The 15940-nt window shown below is 39.2% G+C and overlaps 1 protein-coding gene across 2 annotated transcripts in view; it reads right to left on the reverse strand.

Annotated features, from left to right (window-relative positions):
• Nucleotides 1-4969: 4969 nt before the first annotated feature.
• Nucleotides 4970-15940, reverse strand: part of ACLY (ATP citrate lyase) — a 179777-nt gene continuing 168806 nt past the window's right edge. For both annotated transcript variants that reach the window (XM_053698912.1, XM_053698904.1), the window contains 3 exons: nucleotides 6719-6801; nucleotides 6025-6101; nucleotides 4970-5357 (listed from right to left, as the gene is read on the reverse strand). In XM_053698912.1, coding sequence (XP_053554887.1) covers nucleotides 5263-5357; nucleotides 6025-6101; nucleotides 6719-6801 — 255 coding nt within the window. In that variant the 3' untranslated portion in view covers nucleotides 4970-5262. The remainder of the gene's footprint in view (nucleotides 5358-6024; nucleotides 6102-6718; nucleotides 6802-15940) is intronic.

A 15940-nucleotide genomic window follows, 5' to 3' on the forward strand; every position in this document is an offset into this window, starting at 1 on the left:
AGCATACACTTACACATGCAGATACACACACACACACACACACACTACATAGCATACATTTATACATGCAGATACACACACACTACATAGCATACACTTACACATGCAGATACACACACACTACATAGCATACACTTACACATGCAGATACACACACTACATAGCATACACTTACACATGCAGATACACACACACTACATAGCATACACTTACACATGCATACACACACTACATAGCATACACTTACACATGCAGATACACACACACACTACATAGCATACACTTACACATGCAGATACACACACACTACATAGAATACACTTACACATGCAGATACGCACACTACATAGCATACACTTACACATGCAGATACAAACACACTACATAGCATACACTTATACATGCAGATACACACACACTACATAGCATACACTTACACATGCAGATACACACACACTACATAGCATACACTTACACATGCAGATACGCACACTACATAGCATACACTTACACATGCAGATACGCACACTACATAGCATACACTTATACATGCAGATACACACACTACATAGCATACACTTATACATGCAGCATACACTTATACATGCAGATACACAGACACTACATAGTATACACTTATACATGCAGATACACACACACTACATAGCATACACTTATACATGCAGCATACACTTATACATGCAGATACACAGACACTACATAGTACACACTTATACATGCAGACACACACACTACATAGCATACACTTATACATGCAGATACACACTTATACATGCAGATACACATACACACACTACATAGCTTACATTTATACATGCAGACAAACACACACTACATAGCATAAACCTATACATACAGGGAGTGCAGAATTATTAGGCAAATTAGTATTTTGACCACATCATCCTCTTTATGCATGTTGTCTTACTCCAAGCTGTATAGGCTCGAAAGCCTACTACCAATTAAGCATATTAGGTGATGTGCATCTCTGTAATGAGAAGGGGTGTGGTCTAATGACATCAACACCCTATATCAGTTGTGCATAATTATTAGGCAACTTCCTTTCCTTTGGCAAAATTGGTCAAAAGAAGGACTTGACAGGCTCAGAAAAGTCAAAAATAGTGAGATATCTTGCAGAGGGATGCAGCACTCTTAAAATTGCAAAGCTTTTGAAGCGTGATCATCGAACAATCAAGCGTTTCATTCAAAATAGTCAACAGGGTCGCAAGAAGCATGTGGAAAAACCAAGGCGCAAAATAACTGCCCATGAACTGAGAAAAGTCAAGCGTGCAGCTGCCAAGATGCCACTTGCCACCAGTTTGGCCATATTTCAGAGCTGCAACATCACTGGAGTGCCCAAAAGCACAAGGTGTGCAATACTCAGAGACATGGCCAAGGTAAGAAAGGCTGAAAGACGACCACCAATGAACAAGACATACAAGCTGAAATGTCAAGACTGGGCCAAGAAATATCTCAAGACTGATTTTTCTAAGGTTTTATGGACTGATGAAATGAGAGTGAGTCTTGATGGGCCAGATGGATGGGCCCGTGGCTGGATTGGTAAAGGGCACAGAGCTCCAGTCCGACTCAGACACCAGCAAGGTGGAGGTGGAGTACTGGTTTGGGCTGGTATCATCAAAGATGAGCTTGTGGGGCCTTTTCGGGTTGAGGATGGAGTCAAGCTCAACTCCCAGTCCTACTGCCAGTTTCTGGAAGGCACCTTCTTCAAGCAGTGGTACAGGAAGAAGTCTGCATCCTTCAAGAAAAACATGATTTTCATGCAGGACAATGCTCCATCACACGCGTCCAAGTACTCCACAGCGTGGCTGGCAAGAAAGGGTGTAAAAGAAGAAAATCTAATGACATGGCCTCCTTGTTCACCTGATCTGAACCCCATTGAGAACCTGTAGTCCATCATCAAATGTGAGATTTACAAGGAGGGAAAACAGTACACCTCTCTGAACAGTGTCTGGGAGGCTGTGGTTGCTGCTGCACGCAATGTTGATGGTGAACAGATCAAAACACTGACAGAATCCATGGATGGCAGGCTTTTGAGTGTCCTTGCAAAGAAAGGTGGCTATATTGGTCACTGATTTGTTTTTGTTTTGTTTTTGAATGTCAGAAATGTATATTTGTGAATGTTGAGATGTTATATTGGTTTCACTGGTAAAAATAAATAATTGAAATGGGTATATATTTGTTTTTTGTTAAGTTGCCTAATAATTATGCACAGTAATAGTCACCTGCACACACAGATATCCCCCTAAAATAGCTATAACTAAAAACAAACTAAAAACTACTTCCAAAACTATTCAGCTTTGATATTAATGAGTTTTTTGGGTTCATTGAGAACATGGTTGTTGTTCAATAATAAAATTAATCCTCAAAAATACAACTTGCCTAATAATTCTGCACTCCCTGTACAGATACACACACACAGTTATGGATACAGATAGACACACACACTACATCATATATGGGTATCTGTAATTCATTGTATGGGGTCCTGGGGTTGGCAAGCACATTAGCTGGCAGTCTGCGGGTGTCCGTTACACTGTTCGTTACCCTGGTATTAGCACTGCTCATTGTATAAAACTGAAGGCATGCTAGTATTATCACCAGGGGTTAGATATCATCATTACCAGAGGTAGGTTAGAGAGGTCACCATTACCCGTGGTCAGAGTGTATACAGCCTTCTTACTCCTGCTTAACCCACACACCATTCCTTTTCCACAGGGAATATAACAGGTATATAACCCTGTGAGAGCAAAGCCAGCTGCTTCTGAGTATGGGCCCAATAGAATTAAAAAAAATAAAAAATTTTTTTAAAATGCCTGGGGCAAATCGGGACAGATGGCTAGCAACTCGGGACAGAGGGACAGACCCCTAAAATCAGGACTGTCCCGTGAAAATCGGGACAGTTGGGGGGTATGGGTACCGGATCAATCACTGAGTAGCTTTACTCCCGGCCAGACTACATAGTACACAACAAGCAGGGGAGGGTTACATGACCATGCAGGCACCAACGCAAACTCCTGCTCTAGATATAGGCATTGGTGCATGCACAGTTGTAAATCCTTACATTTTCTCATACCTGCCATGTGTGCTGTGAGGGGCTTACACGGAGCACACAACCCTCTCCTGTAGGATACTGCCTCTGAGCGTCACAGATAAAAAAAAAAGAAGCATTAAAAAAAGTGCTCCCCCTGCTGCCCGCCCATAGCAATGACCAGACTCGCACACTGAAAAGTGTGCGGTTAGCAAGGGTATAGGCTGTGTTATGGGCGGAGCAGCAGTCACATAGAAAAATATGCAAAGGGATATAGCAGCCTATACCTCCTCTACCGCACGTGCGGTAGAGGAGGTATAGAGGAAGATAAAAGGATTTTTTATTATTATTATGAAACTTGACAGTAGACTGGAACCTTTTTTGGCTAAATACATATAATTTTTTCCAATAGGGGCTATTGGAGAAATTATAATTATTCAGCTAAAAAAAATATTTTCTTTCTTTTTTTTTCAGGGGGGCACGTGCGGTTGTGAACATATGGAGGAGCCTCCACTGACAATATGTACTTTTTTTCTGCAAGAAGAGATATCCAGCTCTTTAGTTTTCTTTCAGTTAAAACATTCAAGTAACATGGGTAGCTTAATAAGAGAACTATTTATTTTGTGCTTCACATTCTAATTCGCCAGTTTCACTGCTGCTGACCTATACTAATATGACAATATATTTTCTTTCCGCCACTTGTAAATACATTTCTTTGAGAAAAAAAGAACTGGACCAAAATAACTCTCCAATCATAATTTCAGGAATATACAGATACAAAAAGGTGGGAGATGTAGGGACATAAGAAATAATACTGTAGTGTAGCGATCTTGGTATACAGGTCATGGAGATACCAATAATCACAAATATTTATATACACAAGATGAGAGCATAAAATAAAAAGGCCTTATGGTTGAGAAAGAACATTATTGCTTATAAAAAAAAAGTGTTAAATAAAAATACAATTGCTATAGTGATCTTGCACAAAAGATTTAATTTTGTCACTTCTTGCAAACTGAGACGAGTTCTGCGAGACACAAACTGCTAAATTTTCTCCATACTGGGAACATTGCTTTAAGTAGGCGGTGAGGATCATTTAGGGAAAAAAAAGCAATACTATTTAAGTTTATTGGCTTAGTGTGTAGGGTCCAAGCAAGTCAATAAGCAGATCAAATCAAGGCTGGTCAAAGCAATAAAGGGCCTGATTCTCCAAAGCTCTCTTGTTTGTTGAGATTATAAGAACTGAACGGACCATTAAATACAGCAGTATTTCTATAAAATCAATCTGGAACCCACAGATAAAGCCCCTTTAGTCTTATACTCTGTTGATTTTAAATGTATGAGTACAGGCTTTTAGAAACCATAGGTGAGGTGCTGGTTATTAACTGTGGCTAGGTCCTCCTCATGAAATCGTGGAAGTGGTGGCATAACGGAATAAAGTGGGAAATTGCCACGTTGCGATCAGCCAGGAGGTGTAATCTAGTAACAAGATGAGAAAGAAGGAAGCCTTGGAAGTCTTCTTAGTCTAGACATTGAGGTTTACCCATGAGCCCTGTATTAATCTGAGTACAACTTGTAACTTTTAGAAGCTGGTGTAAAACTGTGTCATGCCAGAACTCTGAGATTCAAAATGCCACTTTATTTACTGCTAGACCACACACCCCTTCAAGCCTTGGTGATTTCTTGTAGTCGTTTTAGCTGCAATCTCTTGCTTTCTTGGCACCCTTTCCAGTGTTCTTTCTCCTAGCTTCCTTAAAATTATGCTCCATTTCCATTTTTTTTCTCTGCATGTTCCTTTATATTATTGCTGCACGGTTTACTTCCTACCAATACCTCTTAGCGCTCATCCATTTACAAAGCATTCAAATAAATAAAAATAAAAAAAAACAAACAAAAGAGGTATGACATTTACTAATGCTGCTTCCATTTAATAAATACAGCTGTGAATACAATTGGAGGCCACCATTTAATCTCTACACATATCAAAACAAAGTAACAGAACTAAGACTTTGGGTAAAATAGGGAATGGGTTGTTTTGGAAAAATATAACCGACAAAAAAAAAAAAAACACCATAACTTTAAGACAATAAAACAACAACATTTACTGGCTTGCATTGCAGGGGCTATCATGGAGAGCCCATGGTGTGTATAATAATCAAATCCTTGATCTTCTTCCTGGAGTGTCATACAAGTCTTTACATAGTCATATGCTCAGGCAGAACATAGGATATATCATCCCAAGGGTGCCGATATAAGCCTTGTTTCAGTCTCTTCTGGTCCAAGTAATGCCCTGAAAAAGACAATAATAAACAGATTATCCTTTGAGTATAGCTGAAACAGATGTTTCACTACTGTAAGAATATAGCCTATGGTTAAAGTAGCAAACGTATTTAGCTCAAATACAAAAAATTCAAGACTTCCCAAAAAACAAAACAAAAAGCACACACAGGCTAGTCCTTCGGATCACAGCATATTTAATTAACGCATAAAGAACAGGACATTTTAAAAGGACATGAAAACCAAACATTTTCTTTCATTATAAACAACTTTTCAATTTACATATATTATCAAATTTGTTTCATTCTCTTGGTATCCTTGTTGGAGAAGTAAAACACTACTAGTTGCTAGCTGAACACATCAGGTGAGAGAGATATATGCAATCACCAATCAGGAGCTAGCTCCCATCGCTGCTTCTCAGCCCACCTAGGTATGCTTTAAACAAAAGATAACAAGAGAACAAAGCAAAATAGACAATGGAAGTAATCTGGAAAGTTGTTTAAACTGCATGCTCTATATGGATAATGAAAGTTTAATTTTGACTTTACTGTCCCTTTAGATAAAACTCCTTGCTTTAGAATGATTTGATTTACTGAATACATTATTCAGATTAAGAAATGTAATGTGAGCATTTCAGGTTTAATTTGAATGAACTTAAAGGAATTGTAAATAACACTTACCAATGAAACCCATGCTCCTTCCCAAAACGAAGATACCATTCAGAGCGCCAATATCTATGTACTCGTCAGCTTCCTCCCTGAAACAAGATTTGTGACTCATGAGTCTCTACATGAAGCCAATATAGGCCAAACTGCTATAAACAGGGTTTCAGTTTTAAAAAGTGAAATGCCAATGATAATATGGGCTAAGGGGCTATAAAAGTCATATTACTTATACAAAGTGTAATTATAGGAGGCGCCCTACACAAACAAAAAATGTAAAGTAAAAATATATATGGTAAAATATGTGAAAAAATGCAGTTCAATACAAAGTCAGTGTTGAAAGGAATAAGTCCAAATCTGTGTCCATCAGCGGCAGCTCTGTGTGGTGGGAGTAGGGTCCAACTCCCACACTCTGCAATCTGTAGATGGATAATGAAAACAGGGCACCCCAATTTTCATTATCCATCATATTACTTATAGTTAGGGTTTAGGCTATCAGGAATGGGAATAGCAGCAGGTTTGCGAATAAGTGGATGTCACTGTAATCTTATCATATCCCTTATGTACTGTATCTTCTTTTTACTTGCACATGATCCTTCTGCACCTTTCCTGCACCTATTAGGTTATATTCATCTCTATTTTTTTATCTTATGAGATGATTTTATAGCAAGATCTAAAATGAAATATGAACTGCTTTTCTGTGTCAACTCACCGTGTAAAAGATCCGCAGTTCCTCAACAAATCCACAAAAGCTACACCAATTAGACCATCAACATTCAGTATAAGATTGGGTTTCTGTTGGGAAAAAAAGCATTTTAATATAAGCTACAATATTTTTACAGCAAGGAGATAATGCATATAGGTATACAGAAATAAAAACACAAAGTGGACATCATTAGCTATAAAGGATACAAAATGTCTGAAGAGAGAATAGTGCTCAGTTTTATTTTCAGACAAAAATGTACACATAATGGTGGTGAACTGTTAATCATTAAATTGACCAAAAAGTTTTTACGTCTACACACACACACACATTTATATATATATATATATATATATATATATATATATATATATATATATATATATATATATATATATATATATATATATATATATATATATATCAATGTAAATATTTGCATAGAAAATTAGCACATCTAGGCAAGATTCCCCGCTTGCCTAGATGTGCTAATTTCCTATGCAAATATTTACATTGATTTAATTTTGAGACATGGAGGATTTTAATTTCAGTTTTTTATCTCCCCCCCATAATTTTAATGATTATATATATATATATATATATATATATATACATACACACACACACACACATATACACACACGTCACAGAATTGCGTAGGAAATGTCAGAGAGCATCTAAACGTCACAGGTTGCAGTAGCTGGTGGGTTCATATGTGACCGTTAGCGTGATGTCATGTTGGGTATAAAGTGGGTTGTGTCTGATGTAATGTGATACAGGTGGGGTGAAGTAAGATACGGTGAGTATTTTTAATTTGGGATAGGTTGTGACAGGATATAATCTAAAATGTGTTACATAATGTGACAGGGTATATAGTATTATATGTGACTGGGTTTACAGTATTATGTGCGACAGGGGATACAGTATTATATGTGGCAGGGTATATAGTATTGTGTGTGGCAGGGTATATAGTATTGTGTGTGACAGGGGATACAGTATTGTGCGACAGGGGATACAGTATTGTGAGACTGGGTCTACAGTAGTGTGTGTGACAGGGTATACAGTAGTGTGACAGGTTATATAGTATTATGTGTGACAGGGGATACATTATTATATGTGACAGGGGACAGTATTATATGTGACAGGGTATCTATTGAAGGGTCGCTAATGCTACTGTTAAATGTTCCACTGTAATTGCCTTTTAATAGAGTAATAATTATACAAATTATTTAAGACTTTATGAATAATAAAACCAAACCAATATTATTTAAAAAGTTGTCTGTGAAGAACAGAAATATTGACAAATGTAATTAAAGGGCAGTAAAAGTATATATATATATATATATATATATATATATATATATATATATATATATATATATAATTTTTTTTTTTTTTTTTTTTTTTTTAAAACACACCACACACACACACATATATATATATTTATATTGTCAATTAGCCTGTGGCCCAGCACTCCAACCTGGGGTGTGTGTCAGTGACCTGGGTGCAATCCTTAAGAAAAACAAGTATATGAATCCAAATAGTGAAGGGCACTCTCAGGTTTTATATAGAAGTCAATTTGTTTGCTTTAATAATAGTATCAACAAAACATGGTCAACGTTTCGGCCCTCAGTTGGGCCTTCATCAGGACATCTATAGTCTGAAATCAGCTGTGCTGCATCGCTCCCAATTAGAAAAATGACTCTTAGGGAGACCCAAGAGTAATTTACATAAATGTGAAAAAAGAGAAAGAGAACAGCACTCCTGAGATAGAATAACTTCCATGCCTGTTCATTTAAATTGCAACTCAGGGTGCTGTGTTCCTTGTTCAGAGAAGAATTGCCTGGTATTTCGGTGCTGAACTGACCGTAATAGGTGGGATCAGACTGATATACTACAGGAAAGTTTTACTCTGTGAAAAGCATTGCTGGCCTAAAAGAAGTTGCATTCAGGTGGTAAATCGCCATAGAACAGGCTAACAATGGTATTGAGCTGGATGTTCGTTCCTGTGAGTGCATTTCTCTCTGTATGTATTTAGTCTCCCTAAGGGAAAAAGGAGAAACCAGAAGTGGACTCCTTACTCAGTGTGCTTGGAGGAATGTGGCTACACCTCACTGACGAGGCCCAATGAAGGCTGAAACGATCGTCTGGGGTTGCTGTGTTCCTTGTTCAGAGAAGAATTGCATGGTATTTCGTTGTTGGACTGACCATAATAGGCGGGATCAGACTGATATACTACAGGAAAGTTTTACTCTGTGAAAAGCATTGCTGGGCTAAAAGAAGTACCCAGGTGGTAAATCACCATAGACCAGGCTAACAATGGTATTGAGCTGGATGTTCGTCCTGTGAGTGCATTTCTCTCTGTGTGTGTATATATATATAAAAAAACACAAAAGAAGAACAGAGCGCAACCGCAACTCAAGGTAAAAGTTTTTATTATTTCTTCGAGCGCTAAAAACAAATTGCACTTACAAGATGTTAAAAGTATTCAAGCCTTTGGTTTAAATGTTCACTGGACCGCAATCACGCTGACAGCTCTCCAAGCTGAAATCCGGAATGGCGTCTCTGTGAAATCCGCAGGCACAGGTATCGATAACCCCAGGATGTAGCTGTACTTGCAACTGCAATTAATGTAAATGTCTGAAACAGTGTCCCTCTTTTCAAAAGGACCAAACGCGTAGACCGATGTAAAGAGGGACACTGTTTCAGACATTTACATTAATTGCAGTTGCAAGTACAGCTACATCCTGGGGTTATCGATACCTGTGCCTGCGGATTTCACAAAGACGCCATTCCGGATTTCAGCTTGGAGAGCTGTCAGCGTGATTGCGGTCCAGTGAACATTTAAACCAAAGGCTTGAATACTTTTAACATCTTGTAAGTGCAATTTGTTTTTAGCGCTCGAAGAAATAATAAAAACTTTTACCTTGAGTTGCGGTTGCGCTCTGTTCTTTTGTGTTTACAGTTACCAGTTGTTTGGGCGCTCTTCAGCGTCCTGCGATCAGTGAAGCAGCACCGCTCTCAACTACAGAGACAGGAGGATTTGCACATAAGGATTTAAAGACACAGTAATTTCTATCATACTCCTAGGGACATCGAGGTGAGACAATTAGCATTTTTAGTATTTTTAGCATTGTGTAATGTACAGTTTTGTTTAAAGATTTTTTCTTTTTTCTATATTTGTATTTGTATATTATATATAAAAATCAATTTGTTTATTTACTGATATTATTGTCAAATACATCAAGTGAATATGTTCATATTTTAAGGAGTGCTTTACTAACAGCTCATCCTGACTATATTATTATTTTTTATACAAGTTTATAAATTTGGATCAAGTCAGGGGCGCAGGGTACGGCTATAAATTTAAAGTGAAAGAGAATCCCTGCAGTGGTGGTTTAGTTAGCGCAGTGTTAGGGTAACAGTTTAGGGTAGATATATATATATATATATATATATACACACATACATACATACATACATATATATATATATATATATATATATATATATATATATATATATATACACACACACACATATATATATATATATATATATATATATATATATATATATATATATATATATATATATACACACACATACACATACATACATACATACATACACATATACATACACACACACACACTGTGTATATATTTTATTTAAACTAGTTTTGTTGTGTGTATTTTATTGCTCTCAGCCTGTATTGGTCAATGAGGAATATGTAGCATTATTAAATAATTTCGCCAGCCCAGAAACCTTTAGATCATTGGGCCCTATTTATGTTTTACTTTAAAGGACCATTCAAAACAGTAGAATTATAATGTGCATAATAAAAATACAAATGCAATAACACGTAATATGAATTTCTCTTGTTAAGTGTATCCAGTCCATGGATCATCCATTACTTGTGTGATATTCTCATTCCCAACAGGAAGTTGCAAGAGGACACCCACAGCAGAGCTGTAATATAGCTCCTCCCCTAACTGTCATAGCCAGTCATTCTCTTGCAACTCTCAACAAGCTAGGATGTTGTAGGAGAGAGTGGTTAAATATAGTTAGTTTAATTTCTTCAATCAAAAGTTTGTTATTTTTAAATAGTACCGGAGTTGTGCTATTTAATCTCAGGCAGTAAATAGAAGAAGAATTTGCCTGAGGTTTCTATGATCTTAGCAGGTTGTAACCAAGATCCATTGCTATTCTCACATATATCTGAGGGGATTACACAGATGAGGTAACTTCAGCGAGAGAATGGCGTGCAGTTTATTCTGCTATCAGGTATGTGCAGTTATAATTTTTTCTAGAGATGGAAAACACTAGAAAATGCTGCTGATACCGGATTAATGTAAGTTAAGCCTGAATACAGTGATTTAATAACGACTGGTATCATGCTTACTCCCAGGGGTAATACCCTTATGATATTGTAATATAAACATTTGCTGGCATGTTTAATCGTTTTTTTATATATGCATTGGTGATAAAACTTTATTGGGGCCTAGTTTTTTCCACATGGCTGGCTTAAATTTTGACTAGAAACAGTTTTACTGAGGCTTTCCACTGTTATAGTATAAAAGTTACAGTTGGTGCAGTTAAAATTACAAACTGTGACATCCAGCTTCCCTCAGGAGTCCCCTGTATGCTATAGGACATCTCTAAAGGGCTCAAAGACTTTCCAAAGTCGTTTATTGGGGAAGGTAGGACCACAGCTTGCTGTGGCAGTTGGTTGTGACTGTTTTACATACACTGTAAAAATTTCGTTTGATTTACTGCATTTTTTCACTGTTTTTCAAATTCTGACAAAATTTGTTTCTCTTAAAGGCACAGTACCGTTTTTTATATTTGTTTGTTAACTTGATTTAAAGTGTTTTCCAAGCTTGCTAGTCTCATTGCTAGTCTGTATAAACATGTCTGACATAGAAGAAACTCCTTGTTCATTATGTTTAAAAGCCATGGTGGAACCCCCTCTTAGAATGTGTACCAAATGTACCGATTTCATTTTATGCAATAAAGATCATATAATGTTTTTTAAAAAATTATCACCAGAGGATTCTGACGAGGGGAAAGTTATGCCGACTAACTCTCCCCACGTGTCAGACCCTTTGACTCCCGCCCAAGGGACTCACGCTCAAATGGCGCCAAGTACATCTAGGGCGCCCATAGCGTTTACTTTACAAGACATGGCGGCAGTCATGGATAATACACTGCCAGCGGTATTAGCCAGACTACCTGAACTTAGAGGTAAGCGAGATAGCTCTGTCAGATACTGCCTCACAATATGCAGAAGCTGAGGAAGGAGAGCTTCAGTCAGTGGGTGATGTTAATGACTCAGGAAAGATACCTGATTCTAATATTTCTACATTTAAATTTAAGCTTGAACACCTCCGCGTGTTACTTAGGGAGGTTTTAGCTGCTCTGAATGACTGTGATACCATTGCAGTGCCAGAGAAATCTTGTAGACTGGATAAATGCTTTGCAGTGCCGGTGTGTACTGATGTTTTTCCAATACCTAAAAGGTTTACAGAAATTATTAATATGGAATGGGATAGACCAGGTGTGCCGTTCTCTTCCCCTCCTATTTTTAGAAAAATGTTTTCCAATAGACGCCACCACACGGGACTTATGGCAGACAGTCCCTAAGGTGGAGGGAGCAGTTTCTACTCTAGCAAAGCGTACTACTATCCCTGTCGAGGACAGTTGTGCTTTTTTAGAGCCAATGGATAAAAAATTAGAAGGTTACCTTAAGAAAATATTTATTCAACAAGGTTTTATCCTACAGCCCATTGCATGCATTGCCCCTGTCACTGCTGCTGCGGCGTACTGGTTTGAGTCTCTGGAAGAGGCTTTACAGGTAGAGACTCCATTGGATGACATACTTGGCAAACTTAGAGCACTTAAGCTAGCCAATTATTTTATTTCTGATGCCATTGTTCATTTGAATAAACCAACGGCTAAGAATTCTGGTTTTGCTATACAGGCGCGCAGAGCGCTATGGCTTAAATCATGGTCAGCTGACGTGACTTTAAAATCTAAGCTACTTAACATTCCCTTCAAGGGGCAGACCCTATTCGGGCCTGGTTTGAAGGAGATTATTGCTGATATCACGGGAGGAAAAGGTTGTGCCCTTCCTCAGGACAGGTCCAAATCTAGGGCCAAACAGTCTAATTTTCATGCCTTTCGAAACTTCAAGGCAGGTGCGGCATCAACATCCTCTAATAATAAACAAGAGGGAACTTTTGCTCAATCCAAGACGGTCTGGAGACCAAACCAGACCTGGAAAAAAGGTAAGCAGGTCAAAAAGCCTGCTGCTGCCTCTAAGACAGCATGAAGGAAAGACCCCCTATCCGGTAACGGATCTAGTAGGGGGCAGACTTTCACTCTTCGCCCAGGCGTGGGCAAGAGATGTTCAGGATCCCTGGGCGTTGGAAATTATATCCCAGGGATATCTTCTGGACTTCAAAGCTTCCCCCCCAAAAGGGAGATTTCACCTTTCACAATTATCTGCAAACCAGATAAAGAGTGAGGCATTCTTACACTGTGTACGAGACCTCCTAGTTATGGGAGTGATCCATCCAGTTCCAAAGGAGTAACAGGAACAGGGTTTTTACTCAAATCTGTTTGTGGTTCCCAAAAAAGAGAGAACCTTCAGACCGATTTTGGATCTAAAGATCTTAAACAAATTCCTCAAAGTTCCGTCGTTCAAGATGGAAACTATTCGTACCATCCTACCACTGATCCAGGAGGGTCAATATATGACTACAGTGGATCTAAAGGATGCTTATCTTCACTTTCCGATACACAAAGATCATCATCGGTTTCTCAGGTTTGCCTTTCAAGACAGGCATTACCAGTTGTAGCTCTTCCCTTTGGATTAGCTACAGCCCCAAGAATCTTTACAAAGGTTCTAGGGTCGCTTTTGGCGGTCCTAAGGCCGCGGGGCATAGCAGTAGCCCCTTATTTAGACGACATCCTGATACAGGCGTCAAACTTCCAAATTGCCAAGTCTCATACGGACGTAGTACTGGCATTTCTGAGGTTGCATGGGTGGAAATTGAACGAGGAAAAGTGTTCTCTATCCCCACTCACAAGAGTTTCCTTTCTAGGGACTCTGATAGATTCTGTAGAAATGAAAATTTCCCTTGACGGAGTCCAGGTTATCAAAGCTTCTAAATTCCTGTCGGGTTCTTCATTCCATTCCGCGCCCTTTGGTGGCTCAGTGTATGGAAGCAATCGGCTTAATGGTAGCGGCAATGGACATAGTGCCGTTTGCACGCTTACATCTCAGACCGCTGCAACTATGCAGGCTCAGTCAGTGGAGCGGGGATTACACAGATTTGGCCTCTCAACTGAATCTGGACCAAGAGACCAGGGATCCTCTTCCCTGGTGGCTATCTCGGGTCCATCTGTCCAAAGGTATGACCTTCGCAGGCCAGATTGGACTATTGTAACAACAAATGCCAGCTTTCTAGGTTGGGGTACAGTCTGGAACTCCCTGAAGGCTCAGGGATCGTGGGCTCAGGAGGAGTCTCTCCTTCCAATAAATATTCTGGAACTAAGAGCGATATTCAAGGCTCTTCAGGCTTGGCCTCAGTTAGCAACTCTGAGGTACATCAGATTTCAGTCGGTCAACATCACGACTGTAGCTTACATCAACCATCGAGGGGGAACAAGAAGTTTCCTAGAGATGTTAGAAGTTTCAAAAATAATTCACTGGGCAGAGATTCACTCTTGCCACCTATCAGCTATCCATATCCCAGGTGTAGAGCACTGGGAGGCGGATTTTCTAAGTCGTCAGACTTTTCATCCGGGAGAGTGGGAACTCCATCCGGAGGTATTTGCACAACTGATTCTCCGCTGGGGCAAACCAGAACTGGATCTCATGGCGTCTCGCCAGAACGCCAAGCTTCCGTGTTACGGATCCAGGTCCAGGGATCCCAAGGCGTCACTGATAGATACTCTAGCAGCGCCCTGGTCTTTCAACCTGGCTTATGTGTTTCCACCGTTTCCTCTGCTCCCTCGACTGATTGCCAAGATCAAGCAGGAGAGAGCATCGGTGATTCTGATAGCACCTGCGTGGCCACGCAGGACCTGGTATGCAGATCTAGTGGACATGTCATCCTTTCCACCATGGTCTCTGCCTCTTAAACAGGACCTTCTACTTCAGGGTCCTTTCAACCATCCAAATCTAATTTCTCTGAGGCTGACTGCCTGGAGATTGAATGCTTGATTTTATCAAAGTGTGGCTTCTCCGAGTCAGTTATTGATACCTTAATACAGGCACGAAAGCCTGTCACCAGGAAAATTTACCATAAGGTATGGCGTAGATATCTTTATTGGTGTGAATCCAAGGGTTACTCATGGAGTAAGGTCAGGATTCCTAGGATTTTATCTTTTCTCCAAGGTTTGGAAAAAGGATTGTCAGCTATTTTCTTAAAGGGACAGATTTTTGCTCTGCCTATTCTTTTGCACTAGCGTCTGGCAGATGTTCCAGACGTTCAGGCATTTTGTCAGGCTTTAGTTTGAATCAAGCCTGTGTTTAAACCTGTTGCTCCACCATGGAGCTTAAACTTGGTTCTTAAGGTTCTTCAAGGAGTTCCGTTTGAACCTCTTCATTCCATAGATAAACTTTTATCTTGGAAAGTTTTTTTTTTTGGTAGCTATTTCCTCGGCTCGTAGAGTCTCTGAGCTATCTGCCTTACAATGTGATTCTCCTTATCTGATTTTTCATACGGATAAGGTAGTACTGCGTACCAAACCTGGGATCTTACCTAAGGTGGTATCTAACAAGAATATCAATCAAGAGATTGTGGTTCCATCCTTGTGTTACACAATCTAGACGTGGTCTGTGCTTTAAAGTTTTACTTACAAGCTACTAAAGATTTTCGTCAAACATCTGCTTTGTTTGTTGTCTACTCTGGACAGAGGAGAAGTCAAAAGGCTTTGGCAACCTCTTTTTCTTTTTGGCTAAGAAGCTTAATCCGCTTAGCCTGAGACTGCTGGACAGCAGCCTCCTGAAAGGATTACAGCTCATTCCACTAGAGCTGTGGCTTCCACTTGGGCCTTTAAAAATGAGGCTTCTGTTGAACAGATTTGCAATGCGGCGACTTGGTCTTCGCTTCATACTTTTTCAAAATTTTACAAATTTGATACTTTTGCTTCTTTGGAGGCTATATTTGGGAGAAAGGTTTTACAGGCAGTGGTTCCTTCCATTTAAGTTCCTGCCTT

This window comes from Bombina bombina, chromosome 1 (assembly GCF_027579735.1).
Source record: "Bombina bombina isolate aBomBom1 chromosome 1, aBomBom1.pri, whole genome shotgun sequence".
NCBI lineage: Eukaryota > Metazoa > Chordata > Amphibia > Anura > Bombinatoridae > Bombina > Bombina bombina.